General features: G+C 34.8%; 1 protein-coding gene and 1 long non-coding RNA gene across 11 annotated transcripts in view; one reads left to right on the top strand and one right to left on the bottom strand.

Moving 5' to 3' along the window:
* LOC112656655 (uncharacterized) overlaps positions 1-1852 on the top strand; it is a 189055-nt gene extending 187203 nt beyond the window's left edge. Inside the window, exon 6 of the long non-coding RNA XR_007409011.1 lies at positions 1789-1852. This is a non-coding gene — a long non-coding RNA (uncharacterized LOC112656655). The remainder of the gene's footprint in view (positions 1-1788) is intronic.
* Positions 1-26893, bottom strand: part of SPAG16 (sperm associated antigen 16) — a 916366-nt gene that overhangs the window by 344508 nt on the left and 544965 nt on the right. For all 10 annotated transcript variants that reach the window (XM_049106785.1, XM_049106782.1, XM_035710943.2 and 7 more), the window contains one exon: positions 6244-6370. In XM_049106785.1, the coding sequence (XP_048962742.1) occupies positions 6244-6370 (127 nt within the window). The remainder of the gene's footprint in view (positions 1-6243; positions 6371-26893) is intronic.

The following is a 26893-nucleotide window of genomic DNA, read 5'->3' as shown; positions in this document are numbered from 1 at the left end:
AACATACAAAACCCAAAGCTATAGTTATATACAACAATAACTACAGTATTTTAAAATAACTTGTCTTTGTGTGTGTCTCTGTGTGTGTATATATATATGATATATATATATCATATATATTTATATCTTTATTACCACTGCATAGTAATTAATAGATGATGTGCTCACTAATGGCAGGGACTCTGTCACAGTCAACAATCCAGAACCTAGGGTTTTGTCTGGCACAAAGTTCTTCAATAAAGATTACTAAATTGAAAGTGCCTGAAGAATAAAACCTAGAGAAAGAAGGTGCAAGCTTTGCATTTATTTTCCCATTCTAGCTTCTGAATAATGCCAGTCTCCTCTGAGAATTCACCAGCTTCCATCCGGGGAAACCGACAGGTGTATGCAGGGTACAGGTTGAACTACGGAGTTGACAATGGGCTAGGCACCAGACAAGACTTAAAAGTAAAAGGTTTTTTGGTGAGTTTCTAGCCTCCCTACTTTATCCAAATTCACAGTGACCAGTTACTGGGTATTTTGGCTAAAGCTAAGTCAGGACAACATTGTATGCTGGATAAGAGCCTGCAGTTAGTCTAGGGGTCAAGGCATAGCTACCAAAGGCATCCTGGCCACAAACTCTCTGTGTCTGATTCATCATAAGAGACTGATTCATCACAAGAGACTCTGCCTGTTGCCAGGCCAGCTCTGAACAACTCAGAGACATATTACTCATCCTATTCTATGTTTTACTATACAGTGATCACATTCTTTAAAAATAATCAGAAAGCTTAATGTTTTCATTAGATTTGTGAATGACTAATAATCTCATGGCATTTATTTTAAATGGGCTTCCAAATTACTGATGTATGTTGGGATTTTTTTCATGTCACTTTTTGAGAGGGCATTGTAAGTTTTCATTAAATGTCCTATATTATACATCATTTTCTGGCAATGTTACAATCTTATTTTTCAATTTTAATAAAAAAACTTCACTGTTTCATAACTTCGAGGGAAAGAATACTTTCTGCATGTAGTCCTATAAAACAGAGCAAGTTCATGAGTTTTCAAACTGCAGGCTACTTAACAGCCTCCATTTGGTAATTATAGAGATTTATATCCGTCTCCTCATCCCCACAAAATTCAGAGCTGATCTGTCCGGTTGACTTAGAGACTGACTCAGAGGTCTCTACATTCATTATCTTTGACAATAAGCTGTTAGATTAGGTTAATGATTTAAGACTAGTATATGTTTGGAAATGGGAGAAAGAGGTTTAAAATTAATTTATAGGAATATAATCCACTGGTCATTTTCATGTTTCATCAGAAGATATTTTAGAGGATGTCTCAATAGTAATTGATCACATTGAGGTGACAAAATGGACTGTCCTTGCTTTACTAAGAAGAGAAGGAAGTCATTCATCTCCCTTTAGGCTCAGACTTTCAGTATAATCAGACAGTTTATCATTTATCAAGGAATTAACACTCTCTAAAAGTTATAAAGAAGAAGTACACTGGCACACTACAGATGCGGTTCATGTTACAAGTCCAAACAATGCCATCCATATTGAAATGTTGTGTAGTTTTTATTCTCACATCAAAGAAACTATAGCAACCCTGTTTTTTTTTTAATAGCTCTTAATATTCAACTACAAAAATAAATTTCTTCTTTAACTCCTTCATGAACTATCAGGATGGTTCATAGAGCTAATAATTTCATATGAGAGTCACAACATATAACATGTACTTTTAAAAAGCTGTAAAAATAAATAAAAAGCTATAATTTTTTTTAAATCTATGTTTTTCAAGGTTTTGTGTTTTAAACAAGTGAAATGGATCTGAAACAAAATCACTGGAATTGCCTAATACAAGGTTAGTAAAACCATTCTATTTAATTCTAAAGTTGCTGTATTGATACGGGAGAGCTTCGTTCTTGTGTCATAGAGTTGAAGAATGAAGCTCACTGACAACAGAGTGAGCAAAGCCATAGAAGTTTATTAAGCAGAGATACAAAGAAAGCTCTCAAATGGGAGAGAGGTCAAGATAGGGTTGCCACAGAAGATTTTTATGGTCTGTCTTTTATAGGAAACTGACCAGGAAGCTTGGTAAATTTCTTGTCAATATCAGGGTGGATTTGTAAATATCATGTCTATATTTAAAAGAAACATGGTGGACATGTAACAAACAAGATGTTTTTTTTGTAAATATCGTGAGCACAAACAACCAGTTCCCTTCTCTCTGGTTAATATCACCTCCATAACATTTCTTTACATCTGGGATTTCTGTGATTACTTAGTAGCCCTTAAAGGGGGATACTCTCTAATATTTTGGAGCTAGGGAGCCAGGTTTATTTTTCTGTTTTTACTGTCTTAACTCTGTTATCTTGGGATGGGTAGGAGCCTGACTCTGGGACCTTTCCTTATCTTTCCCTGCCTAGCCCTGTCTGCCCCTAACTCACTCCTACATCAATATATTACCTGTAGATTTTCATATTAATATTTTGGTTCATAACTTGTATTGTTTAATTATTAATAACAAAATAAGTCAATTTCCCTTTGGTTTACATCCTAATTCTATATTACAAAATATCAATTTAAGTATATATACTTTACCATCTGTTTTGAAAATGTTTTCAGAACATAAACTCATTGGATTAATTTTATTTCTGATCAATGATGCATTTACTATTATTTATGAATGACATTTAATTTACATCAAAATATTTTAGAGTCCTTTCCTATTATTAATTAACTTTTCAAAAATTTATTTATTAGATTTATTTCTTTATTTAGGAGAGAGGGTGTGTGTGTGCATGAACACACAAACAGGGGTAGGGGCAGAGGGAGGGAGAGAGAGAATCTGCTGCAATCTTCCCATTGAGCACAGAGCCTGATGCAGGGCTCAATCTTAGGGCTCTGAGATCATGACTGGAGCTGAAATCAAGAGTCAGATGCTTTTGTTGGTGGGTAGGGACTACACTTACACCAGATGTCTTCCTGAAGACCACTGCTGGGGCCACAGTTGGACTTGTGTGTGTGGTGTGTTCTCACTTTGGAGTGGTTCTGACCCCTTCAGGGCTACTTGCACACTGCCTGACTTGTGACAACAATTTGGATGGGCTTTGACCAAGGACCTTTGGAGGGGACAGGTCCACTAGAGAGTACAGGGGTAGGGCATGTGGTGTTAGCAGGTTTGTGCATGTCTATTATGGGAGGAGATCTGGAGCTGCTTTAGAAAACTCCTGCTACAGAGATGGAGGGGTTAAGTCTGCAGTAGAGTAGGGGAATTAGGATCCTGTTGCAAGATACCTGCAAGGTCCCTATCTGCTGTGGCAGGGGACCTGCAGACTCCCTGATGAGGCTTGCTATGTTAAACGACTGAGCCACCCAGAAGACCTCTAGTATTAATTAATTTAAAGCTAGCATGTAGAGTAATATAAATTTTAATTTGCCATTAAACCAATTTAAGATATATATTTATATGGATTAAAGAGATACTTTTGGGACTCACAACCTTTCTATGCACATACATCTAAGTCAGTGCTATGCTGCTGTATCCTAAAGACCCTGTGCTGTGCTGAATTTCTTTTTTCTGCTCTCAGAGATAGCACGGGGAATAACAATACAAGAAGGGCTTGCAACATCAGGTAGGAAGGTCACCATCAGTACACAACTCTGTGCATTTAAGGCAGATATGTCAGGCAACTTCTCTTAATGAGAACAGTTTTACTTCCAAGCATTAGTGCTTCAGCTTTTCATATGAGAGAAAATAAGAGACATGTTTTCTGAGAATACTCAGTTATGGCACTTTCGGGGGGGGTGGTGAACCCCTAAAATCAAGAGAAAATGAACATAAAATTTAGGTCACTGCTAAATTAATATTTTCTCTGTGGGTTTTCCTTTACCAATTGCTTTTATATGCACTTCCCATCTAAGTATTTAGGCTAAATGCATTTGAAAATCTTGCTTTTCCATTGATGCTCCATTAGCAGGAGTGAACTCTGCTGCATCAGAGTCTAAGCTATTCTAAAGCAAAGAGGAGGTTGCAGGACCTATGTACTCAACAACAAATCATTCAGATTTTATTCTTAAGTCATGTCTGACACTCTTTTTCTTCAGTGCCTTTTGACTTCTGCTTCAGCAGAAGTCTAAATTTTTGCAACATGTGAAGTTGATGTCTAAGGCATTTTTAGCTTTTTTTTTTTTCCTGTAATGTGTGAACCTGAGGACTTCTTGTTCTCTATTTCATCCCAAATTGATTTGTCTCAGAGGACTAAATAGGGCCTACCAAATTGAATCGGATTGCTATTCCCATCATCTGTATGTTCAGCATCATATTCCTTTATTGATGTTAGTCATGTGTCTTATATGGGAAGATAAATGGGAGAAGTTTTAAGTTGTATTTCTTCAGTGACCCAGGAATCAGAAACTATGGATATTTCTTCTTTTTTGTATAGTCTCCTGGAGTCCTTGTTTTCTTTGTTATCCTCGTTAAATGTTGCTAAGAAAGGATATGGAGATTCTGTTTTGCATATCTTGGCATTTCTCAAATTACTAAAAGCTGTGCTCAATAAACCTCTGTGCTCTCTTCTCTCTTTCCTCCATCTTCAATCCCTTTCTCTCCCCTTGCTCCTTCTTTACACAAATAAGCATGTTGTTTGCTGTCTGAACAAAGGAGGATCCTTTGTTTTTGATTCCAGAGCTACAGTCTTTTCTCCTTTTCATCTTCACATCCAAAGTGTTTAAAAAATGCAGTTGCTATCTTCTGTCTCCATTTCTTTACATCTATTTTTCTGTTAAAGCAACAGTGACCTAGGACTATCTAGTTTCAACACTGAAAATCCCATAACCCAGGAGATTCCTCAGTCTTGGACAAACTGACACAGCTAGTCACCTTATATACAATAACCCATAATCTCTACCTCCAGTCACTCTTCAAATTCTGAGAGTTGGGGAGCCTGGGTGGTTCACTTGGTTAAGTGTCTGACTTCAGCTCAGGTCATGATCTCGGGGTGCTAGGATTAAGCTCTGTGCCCCCCAATACACACACACACACACACACACACACACACACAGTGGTCAGGCTCCCTGCTCAGTGAGGAGTCTGCTTTTCCTTCTCCCTCTGCCTTTCCTCCCAGCTTGTGTTCTCTCTCTCTTTCTCTCTCAAATAAATAAAATACTTTTAAAAAGAACAGTCTGAGAGTTAAAACTCCTGTATTTAATATATTCTCCTCTATTTTTTTTTACAATCTCCCAGTTCAAATTCCCATCCACTCATAGCCTATTGTACCAGCTTCCTCAATAAAACTGACTCCCTTACTCAACTACCATATTATATTAGTCTTTATAAAAGGCAAATTTTATTATGTTACCCTGATTCCTTCACATTCTAATAGATTCCCTCTGAAACACTATAAAACCTGAATCGGATACTTTACAATCTTGTCCTTGCCTATTTGTATACTCTTGCCTGCCATATCTTTTTTCCTCCATAAGCTCTATTCATATATTTCATTATTCCTGCAATATGCTATTGCAGTCTCACATTCCTACTGCTTTGTACATGCACTACCTGTTCCCAGAATCCACCCTTCTCAAGACTACCTGATATATCCTATTTATCCTCCACTTCTAAGCTCAAGCACAGACTCCTCTTGGAATCCATCCATGGTCTTTCAGGCAGATAATAGTTCTTGCTTTCCTCCTGTACCTTATATATTCTTTCCATTTAAAAAAATACCTCACTGCATTAAGATAGTCTGTTTCTCTTTGCTACAAGACCCTTAAGGAGAAGTGCTATGTGTTCCCCTTTTTTATTTATTTATGATAGTCACAGAGAGAGAGAGAGAGAGGCAGAGACACAGGCAGAGGGAGAAGCAGGCTCCATGCACCGGGAGCCCGACGTGGGATTCGATCCTGGGTCTCCAGGATCGCGCCCTGGACCAAAGGCAGGCGCTAAACCGCTGCGCCACCCAGGGATCCCCGTGTTCCCCTTTCATATTCCCTATACCAGCAGAGTTTCTACGTCAATAAGTAATTGCTGAATTAATGCCTTATGAAGTAATTGCATTATTTTTATAACTCTTAAATTTAGGAGGCAGGGTGGATAAAAGTGTATAAGCAAGATCTTGTAAATAGAAACTTACCACCATTCTTTTACCCTCCATGCCCTTGCACAATTATTTTATAAGTTGTATCCAGTATCTAAAGAATGACCAAGAAACATTAGACTTAAAACCTAGAAAAAGGTTGATAATTTGCTTACTGTTCTTGCATCCCATATAGACAGGGACTTATCTGCAGAACCTGTGAGAAGAGTGTTGGAGCAAGGAAAAAACTCAATGCTGTTCACAGAATCTGTATGTCCGTACAAAGTGCATCTGCATCTTTCACTGTATAGAGAGAAATGAAGAGTTCATGTTTTAGGAGTTAGCACCTAAATGTTTCTTCTAACTTTACACAATGCTAATGAAGATAATTTAAGTACTTGAGGCATGAAGTAGTTTTATAAATGGCAAAAATGTACATGAACCACATTTTATAGGGAAATTCTATAGTCATCTTCTATCCTAAGCACTGTATAGAATTAGCAGCATAAAACTGACTAAATTTAAGTTAACTTCAATTTATAAAGTCACTTGGTAAAGCCATCTTTATACTGTTCATTTACTCTGTCTCATGAAATGACTACATAATAATTGTCCCCATCTAATAAAGGGATATACTAAGAAAAGAAAATAATGAAATAGAAGTGTTTAGGCTTCATCCTAAACCCGCTGAATCAGAAACTCTGAGGTTGGGGCTTAATAATCTGTATTTTAAAAGTTTTCCAGGTATTTTGGATGCATGGTAAAGTTTGAGAACCACTGATCTAAACTATTAGAAATAACTGAGAAGGAAAGAAAACTCCAGTTTTGCCTTTTGCCAATTTATCAAAGGATTTTTTTTTTTTTAATGAACAGGATATATACAGAGCAGTACTATTCCTTGTTTGTAATGCTTAATTGCTTTTAATGAACTTTCCAACCCTATTTTAAAATAGAAAAGAGTAGAAGCAGGATAATTAATAATGATGATAACCCAGGAGTCAATATAAGCACATTTCCAATATGATAACCAATTAGTTAAGGTCTGATCAACTGGCTCCTCTCTGGCTTAAGCCATGTCATATTCGGTTAGTATCGTGTAGTGGGAAAACCTCTGCAATGGGAGCTAGGAGACTGAGTTCCAATCCTAATTTTGACAAGAACTAGCAGAGTGACCATGGTCAAGTTTCTCAATCAGTGACAGCAATCTTTCCTATGAGAATGAGATTACTTAATTTGATGTACACAGAGTGCCAATCCAGCTCCAACATTCTAAGATTCATTGCTGAAGTCTGTAAATATAAAGGGGAAAGGAAGAAGTCAAACAGTACAGCATCTAAGAACTGTTTGGAGCAAAGTTTGTTCCTCCTTACTTGATTTTTGGCATTTTTTAAAAAATGAAGAGATACTAAGATTGATGTGTATGTTAATATGTATGTGGGTTACTCAGTGACACTCTCTTTGATTGAAACTTTCTATATAAAGATTAAATATTATATTAATATCAGGAATAAGGAAATAAAATTAATAAATTCATTAATAGGGCCACTTTGTAATTGTGTCTTTATCTCAATATTTCTGAGAGATCTTGATAGTAGTTTGATTATTAAAGTTGATGATATGTGTCAATATATATCAGAGGTCAACAAACCATGGTCCATGGTCCTATTTTTGCAAATACTGTTTAATTAGAATATGCCAATTTGTTTACACATACCTATTGCTGCTTTCCCACTACAATAGCAGAGTTGCATAGTTTTAAGAGAGACCACGTGGTTCACAAGCTTAAAATATTTAATACCTGGTGCTTTAAAAAAATATATTTGGATATTAATAAATATGCTTGGATTTTACTTATTATAGTTTTTTTTGAGATTAGTGCTAAAACATACAGAATAAATTACTTTTTTATTTTTAAGGAATTATTGTTTTTGTAGAAAATTTATCTGCTATTTTCTAATGATTTCCAAAATATAAGTACAAAACATTTTTTAAAGGTTTATACTCCAAAGCCCACGTTGTTGAAATAATCATCTTTAACTCTTAGAGTAATTGTTCCAGAACAGTAATTGTTCTCCATAGCTCTAAGGAGAGACAGAGCTTTACAAAAAATAAGAAGTATGAATTTATTTTATTAAGGTGGTAAATTATTGGAGCATCTGGGTGGCTCAGTCAGTTAAGCATGCGACTCTTGATGTTGGAGCAGGTCATGATCTTGGGGTCACACTGTGTTGGGCTCCACACTGAGCATGATGCCTGTTTAAGATTCTCTCTTTGCTACTCCCTCTACTTGCATTCATATTCTTTCTCTCACTCAAAAAAAACAATAGTGAAATAACAGTAATATAGAATTTAATCATAAAACAAAATAAGCAGAATTAAAGGCATTGCTCCATCAAGTAAATATTTATTACAAGATATCATTCTCTAAAAGACATCCTAACATTAAGACAAAAATATTAAAATTTTTATTTTTTTCACTTATAGAAAAGTACAATTTAAAAAGGAAATGAACAAATGTGTAATTCCTCCCACTTTTCTTTTACCAACCTCCCAAAACCTTGAAATCATATTGTTAATATTACAACATCAAAAATCATAACACGTATTTGGTCAATCATCACAAATCTCATAGTTATTTAGTGCCCCCCATCCCGTCCTCCCAGTTTTTATTTAATATATATTTAAATTAATCCTCTGCACCCATACTTTTTACATTTTCTTGATCATTCGGTACTTCAAGAGGAATTTTGACTGGCTATAATACCTGACACCATCAGTTCTCAAATTTTTGTAAAGAAATATTCCACTCTTTGTACCATGGGCAAAGTCTGAGGACAACCTAATCTCTCTTCCCATCTCTGCCCAACTATGAATGATTTGCTTTCACTGTATCTTTAGTTTTTTCTCTTCCATTTATTCCACTTTTTTCTTCTTTAGAAACACCAACAATGTTTTATTTTTATTTTGTCTCTTTCTGCCTATACATTTAACATTTTTACTATGATACTTATATCTTTATTTTTTTCATTGCACAGCTGTTCTTTATAAGTCTCAATTGTGTTTATTTTTATTTGGGTGTGTGTGAAGTATCAAAAGCTTTTATATATGTTTTCTACTTCATTTACTTCCTAATATTTCTTAGTCTACTTTTCATATGTATGTACTGTCTTATAAAATCATAATGGAATGCTTTAGCACTTTTGATGTTTTATTATAGAAAATACATTTTAAAATAGCACTTCTGTAATTTTTGAAAATATAAAGTACTGTTTATGATTTTTTTTTACATTTTTAAATTTAAATTCAGTTTGCCAACGTATAACACCCAGTGCTCATCCCATCAAATGCTCTTCTCAGTGCCTAACATCCAGTTATCCCACCCTCCTCACCGACCTCCCCTTCTGCCACCCTTTGTTTCCTAGAGTTAGGAGTCTCTCTCGGTTTGTTTCCTTCTCTAATTTTTCCCACTCAGTCCCCCTCCTTTCCCTTATAATCCCTTTCATTATTTCTTATATTCCACATATGATTTAAAATCTATGATGATTGTCCTTTTCCAATTGACTTATTTCACTTAGGATAATACCCTCCAGTTCCATCCACATCAAAGCATTGGTGAGGAATATTCCATTGTATACATATATCACATCTTCTTTATCCATTCATCTATCCAAGGACACTGAGGCTCCTTCCACAGTTTGGCTATTGTTGACATTGCTGCTGTGAACATTGGGGTGAAGGTGTCCCAGCATTTCACTACATCAGTATCTTTGGGGTAAATACCAGTAGTGCAACTGCTGGGTTGTAGGGTAACTCTATTTTTAACTTCTTGAGGAACCTCCACACAGTTTTCCAGAGTGGCTGCACCAGTTCACATTCCCACCAACAGTGTAAGAGGGTTCCCCTTCCTCTGCATCCTCTCCAACATTTGCTGTTTCCTGTCTTGTTAATTTTCACCATTCTCACTGGTGTGAGGTGGTATCTCATTGTGGTTTTGATTTGATTTCCCTGATGGCAAGTGATGCGGAGCATTTTCTCATGTGCTTGTCGGCCATGCGTATGTCTTCTTTGGAGAAATGTCTGTTCATGTCTTTTGCCCATTTCATGATTGGATTTTTTGTTTCTTGGGTGTTGAGTTTGATAAGTTCTTTATAGATCTTGGATGCTAGCCCTTTATCTGATATGTCATTTGCAAATATCTTCTCCCATTCTGTAGGTTGTCTTTTAGTTTTATTGACTGTTTCTTTTGCTGTGCAGAAGGTTTTTATCTTAAGTTTCAATAGTTCATTTTTGCTTTTGTTTCCCTTGCTTTCAGAGTGTGTCTTGCAAGAAGTTACTGTGGCCAAGTTCAAAAAGGGTGTTGCCTGTGTTCTCCTCTAGGATTTTGATGGATTCTGGTCTAATATTTATATCTTTCAACTATTTTGAGTTTATCTTTGTGTATGGTGTAAGAGATTGGTCCACTTTAATTTTTCTGCATGTGGCTGTCCAATTTTCCCAGGACAATTTATTGAAGAGACTGTCCTTTTTCCAGTGGATATTCCTTCCTGCTTTGTCAAATGTTAGTTGACCATAGAGTTAAGTGCCCATTTCTGGGTTCTCTATTCTGTTCCATTGATCTATGTGTCTGTTGTTGTTTTTTTTTTTTTAAATTTTTATTTATTTATGATAGTCACAGAGAGAGAGAGAGAGGCAGAGACACAGGCAGAGGGAGAAGCAGGCTCCATGCACCGGGAGCCTGACGTGGGATTCGATCCCGGGTCTCCAAGATCGCGCCCTGGGCCAAAGGCAGGCGCCAAACCACTGCGCCACCCAGGGATCCCTATGTGTCTGTTTTTGTGCTGTTACCATACTGTCTTGATGACTGCTTTGGAATACAGCTTGAAATCCGGCATTGTGATGCCCTGGGCATTGGTCTTCTTTTTCAATATTCCTCTGGCTATTTGGGGTCTTATCTGATTCCATACAAATCTTAAGATGATTTGTTCCAACTCTGTAAAGAAAATCCATAGTATTTCGATAGGTATGGCACTGAACGTGTAAATTGCCCTGGGTAGCATTGACATTTTCATAATAGTTATTCTTCCAATCCACGATCATGGAATGTTTTCCCATCTCTTTATGTCTTCCTCAATTTCTTTCAAAAGTGTTCTGTAGTTTTTAGAGGACAGACCCTCTACCTCTCTGGTTAGGTTTATTCCTAGGTATCTTATGCTTTTGGGTACAATTGTAAATGGGATTGATTCCTTAATTTCTCTTTCTTCAGTCTCATTGTTAGTGTATAGAAATGCCACTGATTTCTGTGCATTGATTTCGTATCCTGTCACACTGCTAAATTGCTGTATGAGTTCTAGCAATCTTGGGGTGGAGGTTTTTTTTTTTTTTTTGGTTTTCTATGTACAGTATCATGTCATTGGCAAAGAGGGAGAATTTGACTTCTTCTTTGCCAATTTGAATGCCTTTTATTTCATTTTGTTGTCTGACTGCTGAGGCTAGGACTTCTAGTACTATGTTGGATAGCAGTGGTGAGAGTGGATATCCCTGTCATGTTCCTGATCTTAGGGGAAAGGCCCTTAGTTTTTGCCCATTGAGAATGATATTTGCTGTGGGCTTTTCATGAATAGCTCTTACAATATTGAGGAATGTTCCCTCTATCCCTACACTTTGAAGAGTTTTAATCAGAAAAGGATGCTGTATTTTGTCAAGTGCTTTCTATGCATCTATTGAGAGGATCATATGGTTCTTGTTTTTTCTCTTTTTTATTGCTTTACAAGTGTTGAACCACCCTTGCTCCTGGGGAAATATCCCACTTGGTCATGGTGAATAATCTTCTTAATGTATTCTTGGATCCTATTGGCTAGTATCTTGTTGAGAATTTTTGCATCCATATTCATCAGAGATATTGGCCTATAGTTCTTTTTGGTGGTGTCTTTGTCTGGTTTTGGAATCAAGGTAATGCTCGCCTCATAAAACAAATTTGGAAGTATTCTCTCCCTTTCTATCCTTCAGAACAGCTTTAGTAGAATAAGTATTATTTCTTCTTTAAACGTTTGGTAGAATTCCCCTGGGAAGCCATCTGGCCCTGGACTTTAGTGTCTTGGGAGGTTTTTGATGCCTGCTTCAGTTTCCTCGCTGGTTATTGGCCTGTTCAGGTTTTCTATTTCTTCCTGTTTCAGTTTTGGTAATTTGTGAGTTTCTAGAAATGCATCCATTTCTTCTAGATTGCCTAATTTGTTGGCATATAGTTGCTCATAATGTTTTAAAAATCGTTAGTATTTCTTTGATATTGTCTGTGTTCCTTTCTCTTCTTTTCATGATTTTATTAATTTGAGTCTTTTTTCTTTTTAATAAGGCTGGCTAGGAGTTTATCTATCTTACTAATTCTTTCAAAGAACCAGCTCCTGATTTTGATCTGTTCTACAGTTCTGGTATTTATTTCATTGAGTTCTGCCCTAATCTTTATTATCTCTCTTCTGCTTGGCTTAGACTTTATTTGATGTTCTTTCTCCAGTTCCTTTAGGTGCAAGGTTAGCTTGTTTGAGTTTTTTTCCAATTTTTTGAGGGAGGCTTGTATTGGGATGTATTTCCCTGTTAGGACCACTTTTCTTATATCCCAAAGATTTTGAACAGTTTATTTTCATTTTCATTAGTTTCCATGAATCTTTTTAGTTCTTCTCTAATTTTCTGGTTGACCCATTCATCTTTTAGTAGGATGCTCTTTAACCTCCATGTGTTGAAGTTTCTTCCAAATTTCTTCTTGTGACTGAGTTCTAGTTTCAAAGCATTATGGTCTGAAAATATTCAGGGGCAATCCCAATCTTTTGGTATCAGTTTAGATCTGATTTGTGACCCTGATTGTGATTTGTGTATGTGGTCTATTCTGGAGAAAGTTCCATTTGCACTTGAGAAGAATATATATTCAGTTGCATTAGGATGGAATGTTCTGTAGATATCTGTGAAATCTATTTGGTTCAGTGTATCATTCAAAGCCCTTGTTTATCTGGTGATGTTCTGCTGAGAAAATCTGTCATTTGCTGAGAGTGCCGTGTTGAAGTCACCCACTATTAGTGTATTATTATATAAGTATCTCTTTACCTTGGTTATTAACTGATTGATACACTTGGCAGCTCCCACATTAGGGGCATAAATATTCATGATTGTTAGGTCCTCTTGTTGGATTGACCCTTTAAGTATGATATAGTGTCCCTCTTCATCTCTTATTACAGTCTCTGGTATAAACTCTAATTTACCTGGTATGAAGATTGCTACCCCAGCTTTCTTTTGAGGACCATTTGAATGGTAAGTGGTTCTCTACCCCTTCATTTTCAGGCTGGAGGTGTCCTTAGGTCTAAAATGAGTCTCTTATAGACAGCATACAGGTGGGTCTTGCTTTTTTATCCAGTCTGATACCCTGCATCTTTTGATGGGATCATTTAGACCATTCATGTTCAGAGTAACTATTGAAAGATATGAATTTAGTGTCATCGTATTACCTATACAATCCCTGTTTTTGTGGATTGTTTCTTTGGGCTCCCTTTCTTTTACAGGGTCCCCTTAATATTTCTTGCAGAGCTGGTTTGGTCATCACATATTCTTTCAGTTTCTGTCTATCCTGGAAGCTCTTTATTTCTCCTTCTATTCCGAAAGAGATCCTTGCTAGATAAAGTATTCCTGGCTGCATGTTCTTCTCATTTAGGACCCTGAATATATCCTGCCAGCCCTTTCTGACCTGCAGGTCTCTGTGGAGAGGTCTGCTGTTAATCTGATATTTCTCCCCATATTAGTTAGGGATCTCTTGTCTCAAGATGCTTTAAGAATTTTCTCTTTATCTTTGAAATTTGCAAGTTTCACCATTAAATGTTGAGATGTTGAATCATTTTCATTGATTTTGGTGGAATCCTCTCTATCTCTTGGATCTGATTGCCTATTTCCTTCACCAGATTAGGGTGGTTCTCAGCTGTGATTTGTTCAAATATACTTTGTGGTCATCTCTCTCTCTCTCTCTCGGTCTCTTCTGGAATCCCAGTGAGAAGTATATTCTTCCTTCTCAAGCTGCCATTTATTTCCCTAAGCCTTTCCTGGTGGGTTCTTAATTGTTTTTTCTGTTTTGTTTTGTTTTGTTTTTTCCTCAGCTTCCTTCCTTTGCACCAGCTTGTCTTCTATGTCACTCACTCTCTCTTCCACCTCATTAACCTTAGCAGGATCAGATCTCAGTTAAACTATTATTAATTTTGGCCTGATTAAATCTCAATTCTGCAGTAATGATGTCTCTAGAGTCCTTTACACTTTTTTCCAGAGCCATCAGTAACTTTATCATTGTACTTCTGAATTGAATTTCTGACATCGTATTTGAATCCATATTTTGTAACTCTGCTGCAGAGAGTATTGCTTCTGGTTTTTTCTTTTTGTGGTGAATTCTTCCTTCTAGTCATTTTAACCAGTGCAGAGTGGCTGTATGAGTGAACTGAGTCAAAAATATCAACCACGACTTAAGTAGAATACACCCTTGTTAGAAGAGGAAACTTTTCTCTCTATAGCATTCCATCTGTTCTCTCTTTACATCTTAGGTCGAATTCGTAGCTGTTCAGGGTGTTTTGAAAGTTATCTAGGTAAGTTTGTGGACTAGATGAGTTGAGGACTCCTACTCTTCCACCATCTTACCAGTGTTCAAGAGTATTGTCTATGAATTATTGATAACTTTGCTTAGGCAATACCTTATGTACTGTTCCTTAGTAGAATTTAGTTTATTTAATTTATTCTTCCATTTTTGCAATCCTTCATAAGTTTAGGGTTGGTCTCTTTTTATTATGACCTATATTTGAATGTGATAGCTACTTGCTAAATATAAATGGCATAAGGAATGAAACTGGACTTATCTCTAATTTCTAATCAGATTTGTGGTGTTCCACAAAGACATCACCAAGTGTGTAACTGGCTCCATCCTGGAAGTTCATCTCTCCTTTACTTTTGTGGTTTAAAGTATAGATATACCTTGTTGCAAAACCCCTTGAGTCACAGGCTCTATATTAACTCTAAAGGTTTCTGCCTCCTTATCCCCCCTTAGTTTGCCTCATCTATGGTAATCCCTTTATCTAACAATAAAATTGTATTGTTAGGAGTGTAGGGTACCTGAAAAAAAGGGAGCTCATTAGAATGGCAGTAGATTTTATGGGGATTTACTAGAAATTATTAGTCAAGGTATACATGGCAATTCTATATAGTAAGAATCCATAGGCTTAGCATAGATTTCCTGCTCTGTGGATGAAAGCCAAACAATGATACCAGAAAGCAAGTACTGCTGGAAAACACTGTATTTAAATTCCAACCAAAGTGAAGAGAACTCACTGGGCACTTCACATTTTCAGCTGGGACTCCAGAAAGACACCACAATAAAAGCAAAAAAGCAAAGGTTATCTTCATGAACTAAATTCAAAACCAAAGAAAACTTGTCTTGCTAAAGGATAAAACCAAGACAGAAAGGGCAAAAATAATCTGCTAATAATTAAACTAATCACTAAGATAGAACTCACTACCTTTTATAGAATGACCACCTAATATAGACTCCCTATAATTTGCCAATAACAGCAACCAGCATATAATTTTTTAAAATTACTATTTGTGAAGAGGTATTAGTTGTGACCTATAATCAAAATAAAGTCTCAGTCATAGAAACAGATTCTAAGATGAATCAAATGTTGATAGTAGAAGACAAAGATTTCAACAATCTATTATGAATATATTTAAGAATAAAAAAACATAGTTATAATGGGTGTACAAGTAAAGAATCTCAGAAGATAAATGTAAAGTATAAAAAGAAGCACATAGATGAACTAGTAAGTATAATATGTGAAATAAGAAATTATTGAGTGAGCAAAATAGCAGATTAGATATTGCAGAAAAAAAATTGGTGGGCCAGAATACAGATCAAAAGAAATTATCTAATTAGAAGGACAGAGAAAAATATTTAAAGAACCTAAATCATAGATCAGTCATCAGTAAGGAAATATCACATGGTCTAAAGTATGAACAATGGGTACCAGATGCTGGAGAGAAGGAGAGAAAGAGGGATATCACATTTTTGAAGAAAGAATGGTTTCGACATACCCCAATTTGGTGAAAAATACCAATATACAGATCCAAGAAGCTCAGTAAATTCCAAGCATGATTAACAACAGACACAATGTACCTAAGCATATCATAGTCCAACTGCTAGCAAAATATAAAAAAAAAAAAATCTTTAAGTGGCTACGGATAAAAGAAACATAACACAGGAAACAATGGTACACATAGAAACTTACTTCTCAACAGAAAAATAGAGACAGAATATGATAAAATATGTTTAAGCACTGAAAGTTCAATAATTACTTAAAAATACCTCCCATAATGAGGATAAAATAAATTTTTAGATAAATGAAAGCCAAGAAAATTCAACACAAGCAAATCTTTCCTACAAGAAATGCTGAAAAGAAGTTATTCAGACTGAATGGAAATCATACCTGATGGAAACATCTGTATATAGAAAGGAATGAAATCATTTTAAGTGATAAATATGTGGGTAAATATAGAACACCCTTTTTTCCCTAATTTTTTTTTTCTTTTCTTTTTTTTTTTTTCTAATTTTTTTTAAAGACAACTGATTAAAGACAGCAACATTGTATTGGAGCGTGTATTAAGTATGTAGATATAAAATACATTATAGCAGTATCACAAGAATAAGGATAAACACAGAATCACATTGTTTTAAGATTTTTACCTTTTAGATGAAGCAGTACAGTATTAACTTATTAGGTTATGATGAAAAATAATAAGCTATTGATTATTGAGACAATATACTTTAAATTTCTAGATTGAATGAAAGAATACAGACAAATAAGTTTACGTATTATACAATTCCATTCATATGAAGTTCAGGAACAGATAATGTATAGTCATAAAAACCAGAACAGTGTTTGCTATAGGGAGTAGGCTTTCATTAAAAGAAGACACAGGGAAAATTTCTGTGGTCACAGAAATGGTTTATAACTTCATTAGTTTCAAAGGTATATACATTTGTCCAAACTCATTTAATTGAATACTGGGTGGATATTTTGCCTCAACTGAACAATTAAAAACTAATACAACTCACCAGAATACTTTTTCTTTATATCTTCACTTTCCTAATATTTAGGGCATTGTAAATATATGAATATTATGAATATTTATAGGATTCTATTATCTCATCAAGTATATGTCCCATAAATGCATAAATAGAGTACATGCATCTTCATAGATGGACAGAAAATCTTTAATATTTAAAATATGTCTATTAATATGTACATATTCTCTCTTTTTTTTTTTTTTTTAGATTGTGCTTATTTATTCACGAGAGACATAGAGAGAGGCAGAGACATAGCAGAGGGAGAAGCAGGCTCCCTGTCGGGAGCCTGATGTGAGACTTGATCCCAGGACCCCATGATCACAACCTGAACCAAAGGCAGATACTCAACCCCTGAGCCTCTCAGGTGCCCTACATCTTCTCATTTCTAAAGGCATGTATTTTACATAGCTACTGATCAGTCTTTTATGTTTAATTAAAAGGGAATAAAAAGGAAAGAAAACAAAAAAATAAATAAAAATCCACAAAAGATTTAATTTAAAAAAAAAGTAAGAGGAAATAAAACCAATACAGATGATTGCATAGAAAGAAAGATGAGGGACACCTGAATAGCTCAGTGGTTGAGCGTCTGCTTTCAGCTCAAGGTGTGCTGATCCAGGGGTCCTTGGATAGAGTCCCATATCAGGTTCCCTGCAGGGAGCCTGTTTCTCCCTCTGCATGTGTCTCTGTGTCTCTAATGAATAAATAAATAAAATCTTAAAAGAAAAGTAAGATGATTTGGAAACAGCATGAACAAGAAATAAAAATATGACTAATATTCTAACCTATGAACTGTTACTGAAATAGAATCTTACCTGTGACAAAATGAAGCATTACTTTTTGTAAGTAGTTTATTAGTGGTAACTTTTTAAAAGACTGTATTTATTAAATAGAAAACATCTGAATATGATATTTATTATTTTTAATTCAAGTTTACATTTCAATTTATAAAGGATTATGCTTTTAACTTAAAAGTTTTTTTTTAACAGATATCTGTCATTAAACTAAAAGTCTCCTATTGCAAAGTTTGTTAGTTTTTTTTAAAAGCAAATGCAACAGTTACAAATATTATTATATGTGTTCCCTCATAATGAAGATCTAATAAATACACATACATAGAAAATGTATTGTTCTAGTAATGTGTGTCCATGCATTTCCCATTATTGGTAAAATACCATGCACATTAACAATGTATATTCAGGTGTTGTTCACTAAAACCCAATTCAGTTGTTTGAGAATATACTCATTTATGGTAGTGGGATAGAGGGAGGAATTCTTCATGATATAGCTCACATAGTTTCTCAAATGAAAAGAAAAAGCTGGGTCTTCACATAGCTTAAAGGAAGAAAGAACTGCTCAAAGGGGAAAGAAATCTGCTCACGAGCCACTGGTTTAAGGTATGGGGCATTGCAGGCAGACAGGCTGCAAGAGCAGGCTTGTGAGAGATTAATTAGCTGCCAGAGCAGGGAGCCCCATTCAGAATTTCTTTGCAAGGTGAAAATGGACTAAAGTGATGGAGCATGACAGCACCACAAGGGATGGAAATGATTTGTACAATTCCATCAAAAACATAAACACTGAAGCCTGATGCAATTTTCTCTCTGTTGGCCTGTCTGCTTGTTTTCCCATCATTTTTGCAGGAAGAAGTTAGTTCACAAGCAATAGCTCTTTATTAACTCACCCCCTGGTTTTCCTTTATTTCCTTTTTTCTCTTTCCTTGCCCCCTTGATTTGATTTATTATTCTGGTAACTGAATGATGGATATTTCTCTGAACTTTCAGCTCATTGTAAAACAAAGTTATCTACTCTTTTAGAGCCTATACATTTTCATTTAAAACGTATTTCCCATACATATGCTAACTCTTAAGAAGACAACATTTTAACACAGTTTCCCTTTGGGAGACATTAAATATTGGGGGTTTTATTTCCTTTGTTGTGTTTGTTTTAACACTATTAATATTGGGTATGAAATTGCACCTTTAAAACTTCAAGCTTATATGAATTTACAGATCAACAGAATGTTAATGGAATTATGGAATATTTACAAAAAGGCAGCAGCAATATACATCTAACTGAATATGAAGATTAAAAGTAAAAAAATATCTATCCTTGTTTTGAAAAAGAGTACTGGAATTCATTCTTATTAACCCTTAGTAATACCTAGATTTTAAAATACTGTTTATGATTGAGCCAACATGCAATAAAAACATTTATCATAGGGCTTAGCTGAAAAATTCTTTATGAAATACCTAAATCTAAGAATCTAACACTGCACATAAATGAAACCTATTTAAATCCTCATACTGTAATTCATAATACCTAAGTTCACTGAGGGATTACTCCTATCCTCTAGTTTATTTTTAAAAGTTTATATATAAGCTATTTTAAAACCCACCAGAATAGCATCTCAGCAAGGCAAAATCCTCCAGTGACATCTGAAATTTGACTTCAAAGTTAACAGCATTTTAATAATGAGGGCCTTTTGTGTGTTCTATTTTACAAATAATATAAAGTACTTCATCATGTAATAGTTTCCCTATGACCAGGGAATTCAGCTGAACATTCAGTAGAGAGAGTGATATTTAAATAAAATCTACCAAGGAGTCCCACCATAAGCCCCATCTTAAGGTTCAACATAACCTGTCATGACATAATAATCTATCACGTGGTCTGAGTGTCTCCACCAGGAAGGATCATAAATAGGACACAGCTCCTAGATTAGGAAATATCTTGGCCAAAACTCTTGACAATAAACATATAATCTGAGCCTTAGCCCCAAATGATAATAAAATTCTACTCCACATATGTAAACATAAGGCAGATTCTGAGCAAGCTCAAATACTTGCAATACGCCAAGATTTAGAGAATAAAAACAAAAGGTGAATAAATAAAAGGACCATAGCAGAGCTGGAAATTCACTCAGAGTACTCTTAAATCCTCACTCAGATTTTCTAGGTAGTCAACTGAACTGTTTTTGCAAAGGACATGGGTGCAGAGAGAGGGGTAAGAGGCTGGAGTACACACCCATAACAGGGAGAAAAATGTGGAAGCTTGGCAGTATATGGTAGTAAACTGGAAAATGGAAAAAAATAAAAAGACCAAATATTGAAATAGCAACCTAGGGCAAATTCATCAAGGCAAAAGCAAATAATTCTTTATATTTCAACAGTTCCTACATTTAAAATTGTAGTTTAAACTGACATCTGTTGAGCGCCTACTCTTCTAAGCAATCTGCGTATATTAACAACACTGTGAATTACTGTTGGCCCTCTTTATTCACAGATTCTGTATTTGTGAACTGTCTGCTTACTCACATTTATTTATAACCCCCAAATCAATGTTTTTGCAGACATTCACAGATATGGCCATGCTCAGGGTGGCAAAAATTTTTAAGTCACAGGATGTGCACATTGCCCACTGAGGTCACACTAGGTGAAGCTCTGCCTTCTTGTTTTAACTCTTATACTATAAACAGTGTCCTTTTGCAGCCTACTTAGTTCCACATTTTTCACTTTTGTGTGTGTGTATGTGTGTTTTCTGTGTGTGTGGTGATTTTGCTGTTTAAAATGGCTCCCAAGTGTGGTGTTACCTAGTGTTCTTAATTGTAAGAAACCTATGGTATGACTTATGGAGAGAACAGTTAGGTAAACTTTGTGCATGCATCAGCTGTATAGGGCTTTTGAGTGTGAGTTCAATGTTAATGAATCAACAATACATATGAAATAATATGTATTTAAACAGAAACACACACACAAAACTGAGTCACATATTGATTAATTGACAAATCAACTTGCAGGAAACTAACCCTGTATTTTTTCTAGGTACAATGTTTCCATATTCACTAATCCAATGCTTTTGGTGATTTTATAAATTATAGCAATCTTGAATAACAAAAACCAATTGCACTTATAATTTACCCACTTTGAAGATATGGAAACCAAAGTATACTGAATCCAGATAATTTGCTTAATATCACACAGGTCCTTAGTGGTGGAGGTAGGATTTTTCCCCCCCAAACAGTTGGCTTAGGACTATGTACTTTTAACCACTATTTACACGACCTTTCTCATTGCACACCATAATGTCAAGTGAGGGCCTTGTGTTACCAGCCATTGATGAAATTATGCTTTGCAGGCAGAAAAATGCACCATACACTTTAGAGACATTTTCATTAAGAAATAGTTGCTATTTAAAAGGTTCCAGTGCTTAAAGGTGAAACATTTGCTACCTAAAAAATTAATTTATATTAGCCTATCCCCCACAGTGCAAAATAAATCAAGTTTTACAGATTAGAAATATTTTAAAATTTAGATAAATGTTATCTGGTCTGATACAGTGGTCCGTTGCAGTTGACTTATAATGGCTTACAAGACAGTGGCATATACATTTTCCTAATTCCACATTCAGTAACTTCACTTTGGATCACTTGAAATTTGTCATGATGGTAGTATTTATACCATGGAAATTGGCAAATGCTACATGTCAAGGCTTGTATCTTACTAAGAATAGGTTTATAAGCACATCACTGCCTGATGTTACTATTCTCAGATTAGCTAGAATTTGTTTACCTTTCAAATTTATATTAATTACCTAAATACTTCTTTAAAGGCCCAGTTAACCATTTGATTGCATATGTCGAGTTTCCTGTGCATCTCTTATTTTATTTATTTTGTTTTTTTCCTTTATTTTTACTCCAGCACAGTTGATACTGTGACTCATGAGGATAAGGAGGATGTGAGAATGAATGTAATGTCACAGTTCCTAAGGACACAGTAATAAACTATTTCTTTAGTAAATACCTGAACCCTTCCTTTATCTTCAGAGCATAGATTTGTTGCCTATCATCGATACTTCTAGGTCATTTGGTATCTACTACCCTGTCTAAACTGTTTTATATATTAATTACTATAAATATTATTATAAAGGATAAAAAGAGCTAGAAATGAAATGTCACATTACTGAATTGACTCTCAAGGTCTGGGATTCTGTAAGTTAACAGACTAAGAAAATAGTTACTTATACTTTAGAACCTATGTCTTATGATGCGGAATGAGGGAAGCCAATACTTCATGTGCCTGAGACTCAGACCTGGATAAAAAGGAGTCAAAGTTCATATGGTTCAATTACATGGTGCTGCTTTTGTATTTTCTGTAGTTAGATCAGTTTTTAAAAGAAATTTTGCTTTTAAAAATGCTATGACTTAAAACTTTCAAATGTCGTCTATATATGACACATACATACATATGTATAAATTCTGCTTTTAAAAATGCTATGACACATACATATATATATATACCGCCATGAACATTTAGGATCTGCCTGTGGCTGGTAGAATAATGTGATAATCCATCCTGTATTCAGTGAGACTGAGTGTAATCTGTTCCTGAACAGTTGGAGCAAAGTCTTGTGCTGTATTCCTGATCAAAGACTTCTTAATATATTGGAATAACACTTTTTTTAGTAAGAAAAATATCTTTTTATTTGATTCACAGTTTGGAATTTTTTGTTTCATGTCTCAGATTTCTTTTGTATTTCTTTTTTAACATCTGGCATGTCCCTTATGTTTTTTAACTCATGCTTATGTTCTCTGTACAATTTTGAAAAGTAGTAACTATCAACACATCGAAATGGTTCATTTTATTTTTCTGATTTTGCATTAAGTATTTGGCAGGGAGGGAATGCAAGTACATGTACAGCATAACCAGGCATTTTTGTATTATTTTCATTGTGAAATAGCATCTTTCTCTTAGAAGTATGTTCTGAAATAGTGTGAGAGTCTTATTTTGAACCCACACTTTGAAATCATTGTCATCATTTCTCTTTGTGTGGCTAATTTGAATTAAAATAAATTAAATTATTTTTTAAAAACCTTTACAAACACACACACACACACACACACACACAAAAGGTCAACAAGGTCATTTTGAAGCATATCTTTCTTAAAAAAAACTAAACAAAAAAGGAAATAGATCGACTTCAAAGATGATTGCAAGTGACTCATTGTCAACTGAGAACTGATCAAAAGATGTTACTTTAAATGCTTTAAATCCAAAAACCACTTCTGAAATCATCTATTTAACTTCTCACTAATATATATGTATATATATACATATATACATATATTTTTATCCAAAGTATAGTTGACATACCATGTTATACTGTTTCAGGTGTACACATAGTGATTTGATATTTTTGTGCTAAATTACTCAGTGTTCAGCATGATAAGTGTGGTCACCATCTGTCATCACACCTTTTTACAGTATTATCGATTTTAGTCATTCTGCTGTACTTTTCATCTCTAAAACTTACTTATTTTTAACTGAAAGTTTTATCTCTGAATCTCCTTCATATATTTCATCCATCCCTCACCTCTTCTCCTCTAGCAACCACAGTTGTCTATATTTATGAATCCATTTCTAATCTTTGTTCTCTTGTTTTATATTTTTAGATTCCACATATAAGTAGAATCATATGGTATTTGTCTTTCTCTGTCTGAATTATTTCACTTGGCATAATATCTAGCTCCAACCATGTTGTTGTAAATGGCAAGATCTCATTCTTTTTATGGTTATGTAATATTCCATTCCGTGTGTGTGTGTGTGTGTGTGTGTGTGTATATATATATGTATGTGTATATATATATATAATAGTATATATGTGTGTGTGTGTGTATATATATATATATACATATATATATATATATATATATACACACATATATGCCACAGGCAGTAATCTCTAGGACATCAGCCTTAGTAACACCTTTATGGATAAAACAAAAGTAAAAATAAATAATTGGGACTATACCAAAATAAAAAGCTTTTGCACAACAAAGGAAACAAACCATCAATAAAAGAAAAAGCAACCAGGGCACCTGGGTGGCTCAGTGGTTGACTGTTTGCCTTTGGCTCAGGTCATGATCCCAGAGTCCTGGGATCACATCCTGTATCACGCTTACCATTAAAAAAATAATAATAAAAATAAATAAATAAAACCTTTTTTACAAAAAGAGAGAAAGAGCAACTAAATGGGAAGAGATCATTTGCAAGTGATTTATCTGGTAAGCAGTTAATATCCAAATATATAAAGAACTTATAGAACTCAACCCCCAAAAACAAATAATTTGATTAAAAAAATGGGTAGAGGACCTGAATAAACATTTTTCCAAAGAAGATATACAGATGGCCAACAGACACATGAAAATAATGTTCAACATCACTAATCATCAGGGAAATGCAAATCAAACCCATAATGAAATATCACCTCACATCAATCAGAATGGCTAGTATCAAAAAGATAATAAGTAACAAGTGTTGGCGAGAATGTGGAGAAAAGAGAACCCTAGTGTACTATTGGTGGGAATATAAACTGACAAAACTACTGTGGGAAATAGTGGAAATATTCCTCAAAATATTAAAAATAGAAGTATTATATGATCCAGTAATCCTACTACTGGGTACTTACCCTCCAAAAACACAAACAACAACAACAAAACACTAATTCAAAAAGATATATACATCCCTTGGTTTACTACAGCACTATCTGCGATCACTAAGATATGGAAGAAATCTAATTGCCCATGAATAGATGAATGGATACAAAATATTTTAATATAATACAATCACAAGTGACCGTGTTGATACATTTGAATCTTATACCTTTTTTCCTTCCTATGTCAACCTCCTGGGAGAGATCGATGCCAGAAAGCAGATATCAGGAATGGGAAAGTTAATGGCAAAAGGCAAGACTTCTAGACACAGGAGCTTCGCTCTAGGAGGGTAAGGATCCCCAGAGAACAGAAAGTAGATAAAGAAGGGCTGAAATGAGAGGGGAAAACTCTTAGATTATCCAGGGATTGGATTGTTGGAGAGAAGAGATTTCAGTCTATCTGTTCCCTTATGCTTAGAGCTTTCATTCAAAACTCGGTGTCTTCTGACCAACATGAGTGAAAGCTGAATGGACACAGAATACCCATCTGTCATATAATCCTGATTATTTCCCTCATAGCACCAATCACCAGGTGAAATTAGCTTGATTACTTATGTTATTGTACCCTCTCCCTCCCATCAGCCCTGCCTGAGTTATACACTCCATAAAGACCCTGGCCTTATCTGTCATGTTTATTTAGTATCAGAGTAGGCACTCAATAAATATTTATTATTATTAATGAGACTGCAGATCTTCATGATCTGTGAAGAGGTATCATTACTTCCCAATACTTAACCCTTAATCTAAAGTGCTTCCCTCTCACCTAAAAATACTGATTATGCTGTTTAAAAATAAACTTACAGAACTTTTGTGGATTTCAATTACCTTAGAAGAGAAAGAATTGTATGATCACCACAAATGATCTAAGAATTAATTCCCTCTGAAAAACTATAGAAACTGCCAGGATTTTAGTTTTTCTTTTTTGTGTGTGTAAAAGTAGAATTTAGTTAGGCTTAAACTTCTGATTTAAATCACAAGCTTACCCTTAGGAACAAAATCTTCTTAAAAGTATTAAATTGATAAATCCTGTGTCACCACCCTTGACAGTATCAATCTGAGGACCCCATTTTTCCACTGTGTTACTCTAAAATGTCAGTAAAAATAATCATTTAAAAATGTTTGAATGAGGATAGAAGGATAAGTAAAGAAAATGTGGAGAATTATTCCAAGCCTATCACTGTGTGTGGTAACCTTCACCTGTGCTACAACATGCCTAGTATGCAATGCCCCTTGAAACTTTATCCTATTGTTGCTACCATCTTCTGTCCAGAGTGACTGGATATGAAATGGTAAAATGAGTTTATTTTTGGAAATTCGATTCCCCATTAGTCTTTCTCTTTCTGTTACATATGCCTAACCTTTCTGAGTTGAAGAAAAAAAAAAAAAAACACCTCTTAACTCTTATGGTGATACTTCACATAGAGTCATTTTTATTATCTGAAGGTGAATGGTATGGAACTATCTGTACACTCTCATTCCTGTCCCTGATGTGTCTTACTATTCTCTTCTCACTCTTTAATAAGTTCTATAACAAGTGAAAGCAAGACTGAAAGATAGAGATTATTGGCAGAGGTTATGTGAAACTGTAGAAGGAATACAATTAAACCCAGCTTGAACTTCCTAAGTCAGGATACATTTCTTTATTAATATGCTCTCTAGAAATGAAAATACTGGAAATGGTAAACACAATTTAAATAGAGATCTTTTTTTCTCAATCAGTCCACCTTTTCTGTTTACCTAAAGGCCTACAGGATGTTCTCCCTTTCCAGACCCCAGAGCTTTCTACCCAGCAAACAAGAATATAAAATACATGAAAACTAAAACAAAACAAAAAACAAAAAGCAAAACAAAATAAAACAAAAGGCCAACAAAACTAGACAGGGCAAATAGCTTGGGAATACTGGTATCTCAGCTTCCTCATTACTTTACTCCCTCTCATTTTAAGTACCTCTGCTTCAATGGCTAAAATATGTGTCTTTATTTAATGTCTCTTTATATTGGGTACAGTGACTATACATCCCAGATATTTCCAGATAGCCTTGATTTTGTATAATTTTATATTTTCATTAAATAAAATATACCAATGATGTCTTAAATGTGATTTACTTTTCATATCTGTAAAATAGCCACATGAATGATATGCAAGTCAGGCTAAATTTTTTTTGTCAGAATTTAGCAATTAGGTACTTGTTTAAAATTGTATTTTC

The sequence above is a fragment of the Canis lupus genome, chromosome 37 (assembly GCF_003254725.2).
Source record: "Canis lupus dingo isolate Sandy chromosome 37, ASM325472v2, whole genome shotgun sequence".
Classification (NCBI taxonomy): domain Eukaryota; kingdom Metazoa; phylum Chordata; class Mammalia; order Carnivora; family Canidae; genus Canis; species Canis lupus.
The sequence above is the reverse complement of the archived record's forward strand: the minus strand, read 5'-3'. Positions and strand labels throughout refer to the sequence as shown.